We start from the raw sequence: 17,338 nt of genomic DNA, 5'->3' as shown, positions 1-17,338 counted from the left end.
TACTTCATCAGTTCCCTTAATTTATAGTTTTAATAACCTTTCAATGCCTTTTCCAGCTCAATGGCTTCAAGCGCTGAAAATACCTTTATGTAAACACCAACAGTGCTGATGTATTAGGTTTTGTTCAAAATTCAAACTCCTCAATATTCCCAATAAACAGAGCCATTGTCTTGACAGTAGTGATGGACAAAAATGAGACCAGAGAGCATATTGAGAGAGGCAGCCAGACACTCGGATGCGGGTGCATTGTCCCCTCTCACTGTCACATGAAGTCATTCCTTCCAACACTTTGTCACAGCATTTGCTGTTTCCCCGGGGATTTCCTATGGCTTACCAGCCAAAGAACAGAGTTTGGAGTCATGTGCTGCTTTAAACTTGATCTTGCTATTTTCTATCTGTGTGAACTTGGGTGAGTTATGCATCCTCTCTGAGATTCATATACAAAACACTCGCATCCCCTAGATACATTCACGATGAATGTAAATTAAATACCTTTAAACTCCCAGAGCTTTGATCCTCTGTGCATCACTGACACTCTGAATATATTCAGCTTTATATTCTTAGACAACATTTTGTGTACTCGTGCTCTATCCCAAGGGAATTCTAAGTACCCTGAGGGTGGGACCAGGTACAGGAATGCCGTGTAATGTTCAGCATGGTGCTAGGCACACGGCAAATACCCAATAAGTGAATTTTTATTTAACAAACTCTTATCAACCTTGGACCAGCTTATTAATGATGATGAAATTCTAATGTGATGTGAAAAAGGGAGTTGACCAGCCATAAATAAATGGCTTAATACATTATGGTATATTCCATTAGTGGATCATTATATGGAAATTAAAATCATGCTTTTAAAGAATAGTTAACAGAGGTGGCCCATGAGACAATATTATATGAAAAGGGCAGGACACCTTATTGTCTATTCTGTATCTTATCAACACTGCAATGTATATGAGCCAAGAAGAAAAAACTGGTAAGATATGTATCACAATATTAGCAATGCTTACATCCGGGTAGTGGAATTACTTTTTTTTCTTCTCGTTCATGTTTGTTCAAATGATCTACAATGAACATGTATTATTTATTCAGAAAAAAAAATCTGGTAATTTTTTTAATGGAGAAGGAGGGGTACCCCATTATAAAATGAATTTCCCAAGGATCCTGCCAATCCCAATCTGGGGACACTGAAATTGTTGGCCTTGTTCCCATCACAGCCCACCCCATGTAGTATCAGTGCAGTTTGTGTTATCTTATTGCATTAAATGCTCACCTCAAGGTTAAGAAGAAATGGAAAGGGAAAAAATTTCTTGCAGGGACTTGGCCACTTATTTCTAAATCTCTGTCAGATGCCCTTGAGATTTCAGGGTCTTAAATGGGGGCCTCTCTGCTTCGTTCCATTACCAGGTAAGTGGCAATTCTTGATCTCTGGCATCCTCTTTGACAACCTCTGAAAATACATAGCTAAAGGTAGAAAGGTGGATACCAGGACCCCTGTCCCAGGTCAGAAAGCACCTCCAAACACTCAACCTTCAGACTGTGTACCTGAGAGTAAGTCTGATAAAGTGGTTCGGGGTCAAGGTGACATGATGTTGTCACTGTGAGCTCTGTGACCTTGGGTAAACTGTTTAACTGCTCTGAGTATCATCTGCAAAAGGAGGGGTGATAACCTGACCTCATCCACAGGGAAATTGCGAAGATTCAATGCTATCATGCTTGTCACATTCCTAACCGAACGCACGGAGGATAACCACCACTGTAGATCCTATCAAACCAGTGTGATTTGGTGAAAGCAGCACTGGCTTTGTCCCTGCAAGCCCACTTCACCACTTACTAGCTGTGTGACAAATGGGATCAACTAACCTGGTTGAACATTAGTCATCACATCTGTAAAGTGGAGCCCATAATGCTAACTTTCAAATGTGGTTTTAAGGAGTAGAGAGCATGAGTGTAATAGCTACGATAGCCTGTAGAAGCCAGGCAGGTGAAGTGAATTAGTGAGATGCATTGAGTGTGACAAACTGAAGAGCCTCCAAGCAGGGTCTCCATGACTGGGCACCAGCCAACTGTTACCATCCAGGGATTCAGAAATTGAATTGTTGTTAGGTTTGATTTGTTAAGAGAGGCATGAAAATTTTAATTTGAAAATCAGTTTTTAAATGTTAGCATATAATTAAAAGTTTTTCAGGCAATGTGTAGGTCACCAGTGGTAGATGAGATTCCCACTTGTTTATTCACAGCCTTCGCCATGGGACTTTGCAGGAGGCAGAGTAGACCTCCCCACCCAGCTGATGTTGGGCTTGTCTTTGTGCTTGCTTTGGCCAGCGGATACAGGGAGAATAGATGGGTGTGGATGATTTGGCTTATCTTTTCACTTTTTCCAGAATCCACCAAGATGGGAGCATGCTCTGGGAACCCACTGTCCCAGAAAGAGATCTGAGGAGCTGACCTGATACAGAATTGCCCTAGGTGACCCAAGCGCCATGAGTGAGAAAAATAAGATGTTTGTTGTTGTAAACTGCTGAGGTTAGGATATTACTACAAAGCAAAACCTAACTCATGCACTACTCTTGGATTCCCAGGTTGAGACCACCCTAAAGCACCTAGCAAGTGACTGACATGTAATGTGTACTTAATAATGGTTGCCCTTAGGATTATTTGGGGCATGACAAATCTGTTGGGGTTCCTATAATAGAAGTTAGGCTTAGGCCAATGCCTTGTGAAATGTTTTGTGTGTGTGTGTGTGTGTGTGTGTGTGTGTGTTGATTTGACCCCTGAGAAACTTGAACCCACCCATCTATTACCATCTTATATACCTGCAGAGATAACTGTCACCCTACATCGTGCCTTAGGATTACAGACTGTGTGAAACTTAACAGGCATTATCCTGTTAAGTTTTACACAGTGGTTTCATAATTTCTTGCTTGGGAGTTCTAACTGTATCTGTTTCATTAACATATATGATAGAACTACATATTAAGAATTCAGATGGAAAAAAAAAGAATTCAGGTGGAAATGATTCAACTGCTCAGACCTGGGAAAGTCTAATGGGACAGTGAGGTGTGTTCAGCAGCATCAACAAAAGCTTGTAAGGAAAGTGATGTGGTGGAAGCAAGAACCAAGTGTCTCTTGGACCTCAGAGGGACCAGGAGACCCTGACCAGAACAGGAGAGGCAGCTCTGCAGATATGAAAATCAAGCTGGGCTTTTAAAGATGAAGAACTTTGGTTACGTAGGAAGGTGGGGGACAGCGTTCTAAGGAGGAAGAACAGGCAAAGTCACTTGTGACATGAGGAACTGCTGTAATCAGAAAATTGGGAGGAGCCTAGCTGGTTGGAGAATCAAGTGCAAGTGGGGAGGGGCTAAAAGCACAACAGCAAGGTAAGCGAGGATCAGGTGTGAACTGCACTGCATGATGTGGATGTTTGCTTCCGAGGATGGCTGCCATCAGTTTCTCCCCTTCTGTAGGCACACACCACTTATCCTTAAAGAGTAGAGGCTATGCCTCCAGGCCTTGAATCTGGGCGGCTTTGATGTATAGCACAGAGAAGAAGTGATGTTTCGTCAGTTCCAACCCTGGCAATTTATGTTTCTCCTCATTTGGGATGCCAGCTCTTGGATTCCCACGTTGAGACCACTCTAAAGCACCTAGCTTTAGTGACTGACATGTAATGTGTACTTAATAATGGTTGCCCTTAGGATTATTTGGGGCATGACAAATCTGTTGGGGTTCCTATAATAGAAGTTAGGCTTAGGAACATCCCCTCTCAGAACCCACATTCTGTGAGAACTCTGTAGAGAGATTACATGAAGGCACTCCAGTCACCAGACCTGGCTAAGCTCCTACTTCATAGCCAGCCATGTGAGTGCACCATCTTGTCTGTTCAGCCAGGTCAAGGCTCCGATGACTCCAGCCCCAGTATGTATGAGCCTTTAAGTGCAGACCACCCAGCAGAGGCCGATGAGCTCTCAAAAGGGTAACTGATAATAATAGATTGTCCTCTTGAGTCTCTAAGTTTTGGGTTGATTTGCTATGCAGCAATAGAAAACTAGAACAGGTGTCAAATAATTTGTCCGAGGCATCAGCTGTAATGACTTAAAAGACTTGATAAAATGTCGAGTTGGGTGTGGGATAAACTAGAAGTTCTCTTAGCAGTTACTAAAGAGGCAATAAGAAGCAATAAAGTAGTGGTTTCCTATATGTCCTTTGGCTCTTTTGCTATTGTACTGAACATTTTCCTCAAAATGCTAATATTCTAGAGAAGTATAGATGTTGTAGAAAGGATGCAGGCTCTGTAGTCAAGGGACATCCAGATTCAAATCCCAACTATGTCACCCATGCATTATGAGCTGAGACAAGTCACTTAACGGAGTAGACTGTGACCTGCCAAGATGCCCTTTCTGAGACCAGCACACCTATGCCAGGACACTATGACTGTTGCCTTCTAGATGGCCCTCTTCTTCTCTGCAGAACTGCTCTGAACTGATGGGGACCACCTTGTTCCAAAGGGTACAGTCTCCTATAGCCTGGGGATGGCTCCAGCCAATGACTGACTGGTACAAGTATGCAAAAGTCTGGCAGCTTAGCTAGCTCGGGAAAAGACAGTTCTGCAGTGGGGTCTGTGTTCTGAGTCCTCCCTTCATGGACCAGGTCCAGAAAGTAGACTACATGAGTCCATAGCATAGTTTATAAACTCCTTCCCCTTCCCTATTCTATACCTCCCACTTCCTGGAGAAAGATTCCCTTTATTTTACCCAACGAACACTCTGTCAGTAATCTTGTGCCTCCAGATCCTGATCTCAGGCCCCATTTCTAGGAATCCCACCGGAAGACACGTGGCCTCCCTTAGCGTCTCTTTTTCAAATTCCCTTTTCCAGAATTTGCCAAGATGATAAATTAAAATCACCAATTTAATTAAGTGCCAACTTAATACGCATCCAACAAATGCTAACAGATTTCATCTCTCCTATTCCTCACTGGTGAAAAACAGTGGAAAAACAAGAGGGAATTTCTTTAAACAAAAAAGTCCTCAAGTGAATTAGCCATAGTCTTACATAGCAACTTTTGAGAAAAATAGGCAAGCAAGGCATTGATTTTTAAAAATGAAGACATTAATGCCAACTTTGTGAAGTTCTGAGGATTAGCTGAAATAGTATCTGTGGACCTTAAGTAGGGTTGTTTGGTGCAGAATAAACACTCAGCGAGTGGAAGTCACCGCTCTTGCCTTTGCCAAGCTCCAGAAGCACAGGCGATATTCTCTTTGCTCATCGTTGTGTCCTCAGCCAGTACGTGCCCAGCACAGTGCAGGCACCCCCACATCTGCCCAAGCGAACTGCAATGAGTAGGGAAAGGAATCAGACTTTACAAAGGACTGCACAGCTTTCACAATTCCACTCCATTTGTAGTCAGGTGATAAATCCAAGCTCCAGACTTCTCATAATTGTGGGCAGATTTCTCCACCCATGCTCACAAACAACCCGACTCGCTTGCTTTGGTCGTTAACACAGTTTATTATTGGCACACTTATCAGTAAAGCATACATAAAATACAGCTGTTTTATAACACACGGAGCCACTGTGTCTTTACATGTGTGGAAGAACATATTAATATGCAAATGGAAAAAATTAGTTCTCTTATAAAGTTTCACATAAATACACTGGAATTGCCCCAAAAGAAAAATCCCCATAAAAGAATCAAGTGAGGGCTTTACAAAATATCATACAAGAAATATACTATGAAAAGAAACAACAGTCAACTCAGATACAATAAAAAAACACAAAAAAGTTTCAGGTTTATTAAACTGCCCACAAAATCAATGGATTACATGGCTTGAAAAGATTTGGATCAACAGCAAGTTTAGAAACGCCTAAGTTCTCAACGGGCCAGGTGTCTTTCTTTACATAAAAATGCGCCTTGGTGTCTTCGATGACAAAAAAGACATTTCTTGTTTCAGCACTTGGGCTCAACTGAACCAACTCGGGTTGGAGAACCGATTGATATTAGCTCCCCCATCAACTACCCTGCTAGGCCCTCTTAGCTGTTACCCAATGAAAGAAAAGATGAAGGAAAATTAATAATAATAATAATAATAAGGAATACACTTAAATTACTGTCCAAAAGCTGATTTTTTTTCTTTTCTTTTTTTACTGAAACAAGAAACTCTCAGATGCAAGTCAAAAAGCAGAAAATATTTTACAATATTAAAAAGTCATCTGTAGTTAGGGTCGGCATATAATGAGGCCCTGAGCACTGAGGGCGTATTGACAATATGGCCTTCCGTTGGGTGAGGGTGGGGGTGGGGGTGGGGGTGGGGGTGGGGGAGGGGGGAGGGGGGGTCGTTAACAAACATGTGGTTAAACACCGAGCCAGGAGAAGCGCGAGCCTGCCCTCTTGATTTAATTACGACCAGTGCCAGTCTCTGCGTTACCTGTGAAGGCCTCCAGGGAAGGGTCATGGAAGTTTATTGGAATAATCGTCTCCATTCAAAAAAGACCAAAAAAAAAAAATCCCCAAAAAACAAAAAACAAAAAAAACAAGAAAAGGAAAAGAAAGAAAGAAAAGAAACTCAAGACTCAGGTCATTGTGGTTCAGAAACAGGTGTTTGCGTGGAAAAGTGTTCACTTCGCCTCCTTCCTCTCCTGTGAGCAGGGATCTGCGAGCGCGGGTGCACCCGGCGCCCAGGGCAGCGGGTGCGGGTGCGGGTGCGGGTGCGGGTGCGGGTGCGGGTGCGGGGTGGGTCTCACTGGGGAGCCTGGGGCGGGGCGCTTTCTGATTTGGTCTCTTGGGCGGCGGGGGGTTTACTGCTCCAAGGGCTGCTGTTCCCCAGGGCGGGGGGGCTGTTGAAGTCTTCCTCGTCGTCCACGCCGTTGGCCGCGTCATACTGCGTGTTTTCTAATCTAGTGATTAGCCTTTCGTCCTCGTCCCCAAACTCACCTCCCATCAGAGTTGGCTCTCCTACCACCATCACATCCTGTGAACAGCAGCTGACATTATTACAGGGAAACCTTGGGACAAGAAGCTCAGCTTAAAACACTAGTGGGAGGAGCTGGGGGGCCTGGGACCCACGCGCTCGCGTGCTGTGCACCGGGGTCAAGTCTCAAAGTCGGGGGGCAGGGCCGAGACGCATATTTGATTTCTACAGGAAATAAACATTGCCTCCTGACGTGGAACAACCACGCGAGTTTATGTCCTTACTGCGCAGCCTGACACCGGAGAACGAGCAATGCTAGCAATCTGCAGAAATAAAAAAATGGATTTTTCAAAATTAAAAAAATCCACGCTTTGAACTTGCCGACATTGGGGACTTCAGAGAGGGCTGTGGAACCTTCTGCTGGGCGCTTTCCAATACCTCCAAAAAGCCTCTGGATGGCTCTGGAAACCAGCAGCCAGCACGGGGCGGATGCAGGTCTACAGTATTCACGCGACTCATTCCAAATGGCTTTCTCTCTGTCCCAAGGACGGTATACATTTTAATTGAAGACAGAATCTCTCTTTTTTCTACTCAGCCAGGCCCTTTTATGCAGCCAATATCCTTGACATTCTGCTACTTAATTATGGTAATTAATTTAGGTAAAGTTTTCGATAAAAACAATGTTCACACTGATTTGACAATTTGCATAGCTAATTAAGTCATTAGCAAAAACCTGCTGATTGCCAACAAGCCCTGAATTTACCATCTGTTATTTCATGGTGCCTGTCACCTATCCCCGCACAGGCAACCCTGCCACCAATCTGGGCGGTAAAGAGAACCAGTCTGTCCAGCTGGTGCCATAAAAGGAAGATGAAGAGCGCTAATTATAATTACATTGATGAAGCTGGTAGTCATCAGAAATGGAAGCGTGCGAGAAGAATCCATCTAATCACTCCTTTAAGTACAAATTGTCCTTCCATGCAAACAAGGAAGCCACCTACTGTAGCCAGGAGCATCCTGGAGGCCACTGCTGGAGAGGCACCAGGGATGGGGGATGGGGGACGGGGGATGGGAGAGAAGGATGCATACACGGGGCACAACTCTGGCCTCTTTGTTCAAAGGGGGCCATATGGGGTTGATGGGTGACCTGGGCACGGGGCAGGACACCTGTCAGGTGATGCTGCTGGGCAGCCTGTGAGCAATAGTCTACTCAAAAGTGCACTGACTCCAGGAGAGTGCCCGGTGCTATCAGCTTCTACCCCTGCCAGAAAGAGCAGGGCTGAGTCACATGCTTTCGGAGATGTTATTAAGGGTGCGTGTCCTGACAGGGAGGCTAATTGGACAAAATGCTTTGGTAAATGGGCAAAAATTGTCCACACTGGAGCAGGAGGGGCTTTCCTGGGACAGTACAGTAGAACACTGCCTTTGGTCAGGAGGAGGTCCAGCAGACCCTCCAGTTCCTTCTAGAATTCTGAAGGTGCCAACTGAATAGAACTCTTAATTGCCGCCTGGTCGATTTCAGAGTGGAAAACCTTGTTGGCTTGATTGATTGATTCCCCGAGAATTATGGGGGAGATAATCAATAGATTTCCAAACTGTGTTTTCTGACTAGTCACTCTTGTGATTTGACACACATGACTTTAAAGAGCATTAAATAAATGCCTCAAGTACAAATTGGGTAAACTCAGCAATATAGGTACTGGCAGGAAAATCAGCAGTGTGCTTCGAAGAACGTATTGATTATGCAGCAAAGAGCCAGACGTGACACGGACACGGAAGGAGGACTCACAAGGACTCGAGGTGAGGTACAACATAGACAGGACTCTGACTGGCAAGAATACGGACAGGACTGGAGATGGAATGTGCTCTCCAGAGAGGAGAGGATGTTATCGGGTTAGCCAACAAAGGTAGGGAGAAAGAGTAGGGCAAGATTGGGGAGAGGATGACATGAGTTAATCTCATTTTGTGACTTTTGTGCAGCACATTTTGGAGGGGTTAGAAAACACATGCGTGAGGTGTCACAGGGCAGGAGAAGGGCGTGGGGACCGACCACGTGGGTCTGCATTAGTATTGTGAGTCCAAGGTCATCGAGAGAGGCTGGGGCAGTGTGGGGAGGTAAGCATCATTTGGAAACAGAGGAGAAAAATAAGAAGGCAGCTTAAGCGTGACATTAGAAAAAGGTTCTCAACACTCCAGGTGCCTTCATCGCATCAGAAAAATAACAGCCATTCAAGAAAAGTACTATGAAAATAGTGATTTGAATCATTCCAAATGGGGCTGATATAGTTTGGTAATGTCTGGAATAGCCGGAAAAGATGCCCAGGCATAGATCCTTGGCAGCATCAGAGATTTCAGAGAGGTGCCACATTCGCCTTCCTGATTATGACAGAAAATCCTTAGCCAGATACATAATCCTGTGTTTACGAGTGTGAGTGATTGATAGATGGCAAGCTATGAAAGAGGCGTGTGCTAAGGGCTTCCTATGCACATAGATACTTGAGGCCACTTACACAAGTATGCACAGGGCTCTACCTGGCTCTACTAAACCTGCAGACGAGACGAGTGGTTCTCTGCTCAGGTGGTCTCAGGTTTGTTATCCTTACACAAAATGAATGGAGACATAGTGCACGTTCTGGGCTGCCTCTCACTAGTGGATGTTGGCTCCATTTACCCCACCCCCACATTTTAAAAAATCCCCCCAACATTCAACATCGGTAGTGAGAGAGAGGTGCATTTCCTTCCCATGTCTGCTATCTCGTGTGTCCCACAGGAGGCAGGGCTGGTCTGTCTGAGAGTGACCCAGATGCCCTCGGCTCCCCATGAGGCAGACCTCTGCTCCTCGCTGGAGGCCTGGAGGTGCCACCAGCTCTTGCCCATGTCACATCTTCTCACTAATCCCCCGTGCAAGGACCACCAACCTCTGAGGAGGACTGGAAGTGACTCCTTTCAGGGCCCCTCAATGCTTCTCCTTAAATTGGCCAGAAGGGGTCACTGCTGTTGAATGACACAGGTCTCCATCCCTCCCAGGGTTGAGGCTGCAGTTCGGGATCGCTCCTAGCCCCTGCTCATGGAGTGAGAAGCAGAATCCAAGGATTAAACCCTAGTCCTCGCCAGACACACACGTTGCTGCCATGGCAGCTAGGCGGACCACAGCTGTGGTCACGGTGGCACATAAAATCTGGTCGTGCCTGTGAACGAGGCAGCCGTGGCTGCAGATCACGTTCTATTTTAACAGTAAGATCTTGTTGGTAATTCAGTACACAGGGTTAAAAGATGTGGCCACTACAAGCCAGACGATGTTTATCATTTAACGTTCATTCAACTGGAGCGCACACAGAAATGTGCACATTTTTCCTAACCTAGTTGCCTTTCCCTGCCCCTCTTGGCCATCTGTAAGTTTTACTTGATTAAAACCTCTTTAATTGCATGGTGCGGGGATTGTGCTGAAATTCTGCTCTTGCTTTCTAATGGTGCCTTCTTACCAAATCCAAAGGGTCTCAATCCATTAGGAACCCAACCCTTCTGGACACAGGTATCCACTATGATGCAAGTGCTGGGCTGGAGAATAAGAGCATAAGGGAGTAGAACAAACTATGTGCCCTTTAAAATAAAATTGAGATGTTTCCAACTAGGCCAGGTATGTCAAAATACATGACACTTATGCCACTATTCTACTCCTGAGGCAGACATCACTAATGGACGGCCCACCAAACTCAGGCTAGGCCTCAGCATCCTACTCGGTGCTGGACCCTGTTAGCTGATACCAGGAGACTGAGCTGGCAGGAAAGAGGAAACCTCTTGGCCATCCCTTGAGTAGATGCTGAGCTCCTCAATAACAGGCTGGGTTTTTGTTGTCGTTTCTTGATTCTTGGTATAGTGTGGGGCACATAGTAGGAGCTCGGGAAACATTTGTTGAACTGAACTAAATTCTTGCAGCCATTGTGCCTTTTAAGTACCGATGTCACAGTTCCTGAACTCTCTGGGATGTACTCTCATTCGCTAGGGGAAACTGACAAATGTTAGTTTCTAAAATTCCAGGAGTAGATGAATAATGGCCTACTTCTGAGCACTTTGGGGTTGATTTATTTATACCAGGCCATTTTCTCTATGCATTTTCCAATTTAACCAGGAATGGGCCTAACTTATTGGTATTTTAATAAAAAGACTCTGTTTTTCTTTGATTTTTTTTTTTTTTTTGTCTGACTCTTTAGCCCAGTTCAGAAAACAGAGGTGAGTCTGGCATTATTTAAAGACTATAATTCCTAGCAGCCTTAAAATTAAAAAGGTACCTTCCCCACAGGCTGGCCACTCTCTCCATGACCCTTTCTTTCTAGTGCAATAAGGATGAAAACCATACCCTCTGTCTATCGAAGACAGGAGAAAAGTGGCCCAGGGGGTTCTCAGGTACCAATGGGGTTGGTTTTAGCCAAAGAAAACGGACTGATGGAAAGTGGGTAAAAGTGGGTTGGGGACAGGTTTGAAAGACACATTTAGAAGTCAGTGGAGAATCCCCATGAAAGAAGGGTCCACTCTCACATGGAGAGAGATGTGAGGACAACAGACCAAGAGGGGAAAAAGGTGAGAAACAGGGGGAAAAGTCAAATTGCATTGGTGGAGGGAAGTAATAAGAAATAGAGCACATTTCCCAAGACATGGTATCTAGAGGATATCCATGAAGCACCACGGAAGTGTCAGGGCTCAAACGACAGTCAAACGCCGGGTGACGGGGTGGTATGACAAGGGCAGCCGAGAAGGAATGCCCACAAGTAATCGTGGAGGGGACGTGCGACAAGAAATGCTTAGAGGAGTGAGAGAATTTAAAAGCAATAAATGACACTGGGCTGAGGGATTTGGAGTTAGGAAGTAATTGAGCAGACAGGACAGAACTTGAAATTAAAAGTAATAGGAGATGGAGAAAGACGAAGAAAGGGCCCACAAGGTGTACTATCTGGGGACACCCATCAGCTGTCAGCCTTGGAGTTCAAAGAAGCCCCCTTTTACGTGGCCCATTTCCTTGGTCAAGACCCAGAAATGAAAGAAAGGGTCAAGAGGTCAAGAGAGTTGAGACCAAACCAGGGGCCGACCCTCCCCCTGAGCTCATGAAATGGGTAAAGTGGAATCCACTGAGCTGCATTTTTAGTGGCCAGGAGTTAATTACCTGAGTCTTAAAATACGAAGGGACACCCATGTCGGGAAGGCCCAATCCAATTACAATACGGAGCCTGAACGCCGGGAGCGAGTTTCCAGTGGAGCACAGGGTCTCCAGTGATGGTGCTGAGAGCCCCTTCTGTGCCACCAGGCATTGCCGCTAAGTGATATTTTAATTAAACCTTAAGTGACATATCTCCTGTCTGTGACTCTGACGGCTTTTTAATTCAGGTCCCTGCGCAGCACAGACTCTTAATATTCCTCCCTAATTCCCAGGTTGCAAGGGAAGGTTTCCAAGGCAGAGCTCCTCCCCCCCCATCCCACCCCGGCCCCCACCGGGCCCTCCCCCGCCCTCAACCGGCGTTTGGGGCTCAAGGAGGCTTTCACGTGGGCCCCTGCAGGTGGAAGGCAGGCAAAGGCAGGATTTCAGGCCTAAAAGGAAAGCGAGACTTACAGGTACCTGACTGGACAGACTCAGGTTGGCGGCCGGCGTCTTCTTCTTGCTGCCGGTGCTGTTGGCGTTGTTTCCGGCGCTGCTGTTGGAAGTGCTGCTGGTAGAGTTTTTCCTTTTTCTCCGTTTGGTTGTCGGCTGCCTTGTGGGTTCTGCTGCACAATGGAAAATGGACACGGAGGATCAGTTCCAGGGCGACGGTCAGAATAGTGTCCCTCCAAGGACGCCTTGCTGGTACACTGAAAAGAGTCGACTCTAAATTGTTTCCATTTCTTTTAACTTTACACAGAGGGAAGGGAGGAAGCCCTTGTTTTATCTGTAGCACAAAATGCGTGCAATTCTCTTCTTTGGTATCTAGATAAAATGATTTGTGTTTCATTGTGTTATATATGTGTCTGGAATCTATTAATATACCTTAGGGGGCAGCCTCAAATACCACTTTTATACTGGAGTTAAAAATATTATCGTTACAGAATTGGGTAGAGCATTTCTCTCTGGGTTGTTTCCTTTAAAAAAAAAAAAGATTAAAAAAAATAAAAAATAAAAAATAAAAAATAAGATTTTATTTGTTTTTTTTGAGAGAGAGAAAGAGAGCGAGAGAGCACAAGCAAGGGAAGGAGAAGAGGGAGAGGGAGAAACAGGCTCCCCACTGAGCAGGGAGCCCCATGGGGGGGCTTGATCCTGGGACTCTGGGATCATGACCTAAGCTGAAGGCAGATGCTTAACCGACTGAGCCACCCAGGCACCCCTGGACTATTGTTTCTTTAGAGCAAAAGGAGGGCCCTGGGTTCCCTCGGGGGTAGGGGACCTCTGAGGTGTAAGAGAAAGGACTGAAACCAAGCTAAGGTGGTGAACCTGTGTAGTAGCAGTGTCTCCTGGTAGCGCCCTGTTGCACCCCAGTCCCATCACACCTAGAGATGCTTAAGTACAAAGAAAGGGGGGTATGAGTTCTGTCAGCCATGAATGTAGAACGTAGGGTCCCAAGCTCAGTATGGTTCTCAGGTTGCATGGTTTGGACACCGATGTTTAAAGAATGCTACTAATTTCAAAGTCCCTGGGTGTTAAGATGTCTTAGTGTGCCACAGCAGGAATATTCACGAAGAGGAACTAGATCTTTTCAAGAAAGTCCTGTTTAGGGCATCCCCGGTGGCTCAGCGGTTTAGCGCCACCTTCAGCCCAGGGCGTGATCCTGGAGACCAGGATCGAGTCCCATGTCCGGCTCCCTGCATGGAGCCTGCTTCTCCCTCTGCCTGTGTCTCTGCCTCTCTCTCTCTCTCTCTCTCTCTCTCTGTGTGTGTGTGTGTCTCTCTCATGAATAAATAAATAAAATCTTAAAAAAAAAAAAAAGAAAGTCCTGTTTAGAAACAGAGGAAAATATTCTGGACTGGATGGATGGGCAATGTCTTCATGAAAACATAGGGACCCGTGGTGATGTGCAGTCAGATGAATAGTATTTATTTATATATTATGTAGTGAGTGCTACTCAATGTTTTCATGTTCTTCATGGTTTCTTTGTCATGACTATTTCATATTCACAGCAACTCTATTAATTAAATACTATTCTGACCTGTGATTTGTAAATGAGGCATCTTCAGAACCTTTTTCCAGGCAGTCACTAAGCTGGAAATGGCATGCAAGAGCATCCTTTTTGCTAACCCTAGTCTTGACCCAACTCTGATGGAGAGAAGATGAGCCAGGGCCATACTGGATCCAAGTGAGAGAGAGAGATCCTGCCTCTCTCAGAGAGGCCAGAGAGAGGCAGGATCTCCTTTAAGGCTTTTCAAAGACCGCCTAGTCCACCAAATTATCCCTGGCTGTTGGGGAAGAAGGGGATTATGTTCCTATTTACGCACCATTTGTTTCCTTTCAATATTTTGTCAATATTGATGATGCTTAACCAATATATCAATACAATATTTTGTCTCATGTTCAAAGATTTTTCATCAAAGGGCCTAACATGTCTATCCATAGAGAGTTATGGGTGCTTGTCCCGAAGGTTGGGGAAATAGGAAATAGAATTGTTCCAGCTCATGGCACTAAGAAGGAGCTGAGTGACACATTCAAAGTCAAGCAAGTACTTAGTTTTCTTCTGACAAACTTCGTCCTTTACCTCAAAAATTAAAATCAGCTACTTTTTTTTGATATCTGTGCTTCCTTTATGAAATTTGGGGGAATATGCCTAAATTGCATACTCTGAATTACTCCCATGGGCAGCAGGTAACTGAGGTAATAGAGTCATGAACTCTGGAGATGTAAAAACCTATTGTGACACAGACCTCCTTCAGTACTATTATTACTATAATATTATTACTAATATTAAGCCAATTATTACTTAAATCTCAGGCCCTGTACATTTAAAATGGAAGTAACATGAAATGCCTTATAAGGTTATTTTGAGGATTCAATAAGAGAACAGAAGATCTGGGAGCGCTGGGATTTCTCACTGTTCCATTCGGTGCTGTACTCCCAGTGACCAGAACAGCACCTGACACCTAGTAGGGGTTCAGTCAATAACTGCTGAATGAGTGATTAATGAATAATATAGAAATTATATATGCAAATTTTGGAAAACATGGGTTCTTAAGGCATTTATTGTGTAAAATATTTTTTCCCGGAAAGCCTTATTGATATTGAAAGAGAAAATAATTTAAGCACATTTAACAACATTGAAAAATCATGTTCCAAATGTCTAAAATTCCTCTAAGACCGGGATGTAACTATTCTATGTAAGATGATGCTCGCTTTCTCGGATTTCTAAATAGGTACTTGGTGAAGTCTACTATATTCATTTCATACAAAATGCCTGGGCCATTACCAGTAGAAGGTGACCATTCTATTTTGTGATTCAGAAAGCTATGTGCTTCGTGTTAATAATTACTCTTTATAAAAATAATTTTTAGCAAACGGATACATTTTGCTTTTATGATCAATGAGGCTCGACATACGCCTGGGAGTAAAAATGTATTAGATAGAATGACAATTAATGATAACTGGAAGCAGTAATTTCAGAGCCCCAGCAGGAGACTATAGTATCTAAACTGCATTCTAAGGAAGTGTGGAAAATGGAATCTTTTATGTATTCTCTTCATGATCAGAGCACCCTTTGATACTAGATCTATCTTTAAAAAGGGAGCAAATTTATTTTTTTTTCTTTCTTTCCTTCTTTCTTTCCATACTCCCCCTTTCCATCCTTCCCATAATTTCTATCATTCTTTTAAAAAAACCACACAAGCAAAATAACAGTAGGCCACGAGAAGACATCAGTCTCGTCCAATGGAACAGCCAGTGGACTGGAAGGCAGGGAACCTTGCTTCTGACTTCGGCTTTGTAACATTAAATAAATCAACAGACTTCTGGGTTTCAGGTCCTAAGTGAGATTGTAGATGATTCCTAAGGATGCTTGTACTTCACAAATTCAACGTCCCCAAGTCCAAATATCCGTAAGAAACTACATTTCCTGACAAATTTACGATTCCTTCCTTCCTTTTCACATCACTTTATCCCCCAAAGAGGCCTCAGAAAGTGTATTTGGAACAAGAGTGAAGAACGAGGTCGTACCTGGCGGCGCCACCATCCGCTGCCACTTCTGAAACAAGCAGGTCTTCAGGCAGTCTCGTGGACTGAGGTTGTAAGTTTTATGTCTCGACATCAGTTCCTGCATTGGCTCCAGTATTACACACAACTGCAAAAAGTTCAAAGACATCGGTGTTTCACTAGTTGATAATATTATTTGCAATAAATAATGTTAACAGCTGGAAACAATTAGAAAGCTCAAAGGTACTTTTCTTCCCCCCATCCCCCCGCCCCGGTTTTGATTTTGTCCATGCAAGTTTGGAGGAAAAGAAATATTACCAACACTTGATAATGCCCACTTTATTTACTATTATTTATAATAGCATATTAGAGCTGAATATGATTTACACACACACACACACACACACATCCAGAGACACATTCTGTACAAACTGTTGGGTGGATATATGTAAGCTCTATTCTGAATTCAAATGATTCTTTCTGGTTAAAGAAAAAAGCTCTCTTCCATGGTGCACAGCATGCTCTGATTTCTACTCTGGTTTCTGCTGTTGTTCCTGTTTGTATAACCACACACTGTGAGTTACAATGCTAGTTTATGTAGATTATGTGGCAGTGAAAGCCATCTTTTAAACTGGGGAGAACAAAGTGGCAACTACAAGTACTTTTTTGATCCTGATTCTTATCAAGGCCCACGACAAACACTATTTTATTTTTATTCATGTACTCATTTGTATTTTACACATAATGATAATGTCAGTAACATATGCCAACATTAGTTCAGAGTGGGAGCTTTTTCTGTGGCTCCGTACATGATTGCTTTTTTCCCTCCTTTGGTTCGATTTTTCAGATTTACTTTGGTTCAAGACATCTGATGACAAAGATTAATGAATGAAACAGGAAGGTAAATCCATTTAGGATTGCCTTGAACTTTTCTGAATTCTTTCTCAGTTGGAAGCTCATCGGAATACTGCTGCATTGAGAGTGCTGGATCTAAGAAGACAAAGACCACAACACAGCCATATACATAGTGGCAAAGCACTCTGCCACGTGGAGAAACAGCATTTCATTATGAAAGGCAGATGTGCAGGCTCCACGTTCATCACTCATCTATTTTTCTACTCCCCTCTGTCATTACTCAGAGGACATGCTGCTTTTTGTCCACTGGGTTCCCTCTACCTGCAATTCTTCCCTCTTCTCTTGGCTAATGCCCACTCATCCTTGAAGACAAGGTTACTTCTTCTGTTACACCTTCAACTCCACTTCGTGCACTTCTCCTATGCAGGCTGAATTGGGTG

General features: G+C 44.1%; 1 protein-coding gene across 16 annotated transcripts in view; it reads right to left on the bottom strand.

The window, feature by feature from the left end:
* Positions 1 to 5,490: 5,490 nt before the first annotated feature.
* Positions 5,491 to 17,338, bottom strand: part of LDB2 (LIM domain binding 2) — a 372,791-nt gene continuing 360,943 nt past the window's right edge. Inside the window, exons 6-9 of one of the 16 annotated variants that reach the window (XM_025998616.2) lie at positions 16,068 to 16,191; positions 12,513 to 12,664; positions 9,829 to 9,971; positions 5,491 to 7,233 (exon numbers count right to left, since the gene is read on the bottom strand). In XM_025998616.2, coding sequence (XP_025854401.1) covers positions 9,867 to 9,971; positions 12,513 to 12,664; positions 16,068 to 16,191 — 381 coding nt within the window. In that variant the 3' untranslated portion in view covers positions 5,491 to 7,233; positions 9,829 to 9,866. The remainder of the gene's footprint in view (positions 7,234 to 9,828; positions 9,972 to 12,512; positions 12,665 to 16,067; positions 16,192 to 17,338) is intronic. The other 15 variants (XM_025998623.2, XM_025998635.2, XM_072737732.1 and 12 more) reach the window with 15 other exon arrangements.

This window comes from Vulpes vulpes, chromosome 14 (genome assembly GCF_048418805.1).
Source record: "Vulpes vulpes isolate BD-2025 chromosome 14, VulVul3, whole genome shotgun sequence".
NCBI classification, from domain to species: Eukaryota; Metazoa; Chordata; class Mammalia; order Carnivora; family Canidae; genus Vulpes; species Vulpes vulpes.
Note: the sequence above shows the minus strand (reverse complement) of the source record. Positions and strands in the feature narration are given on the sequence as shown.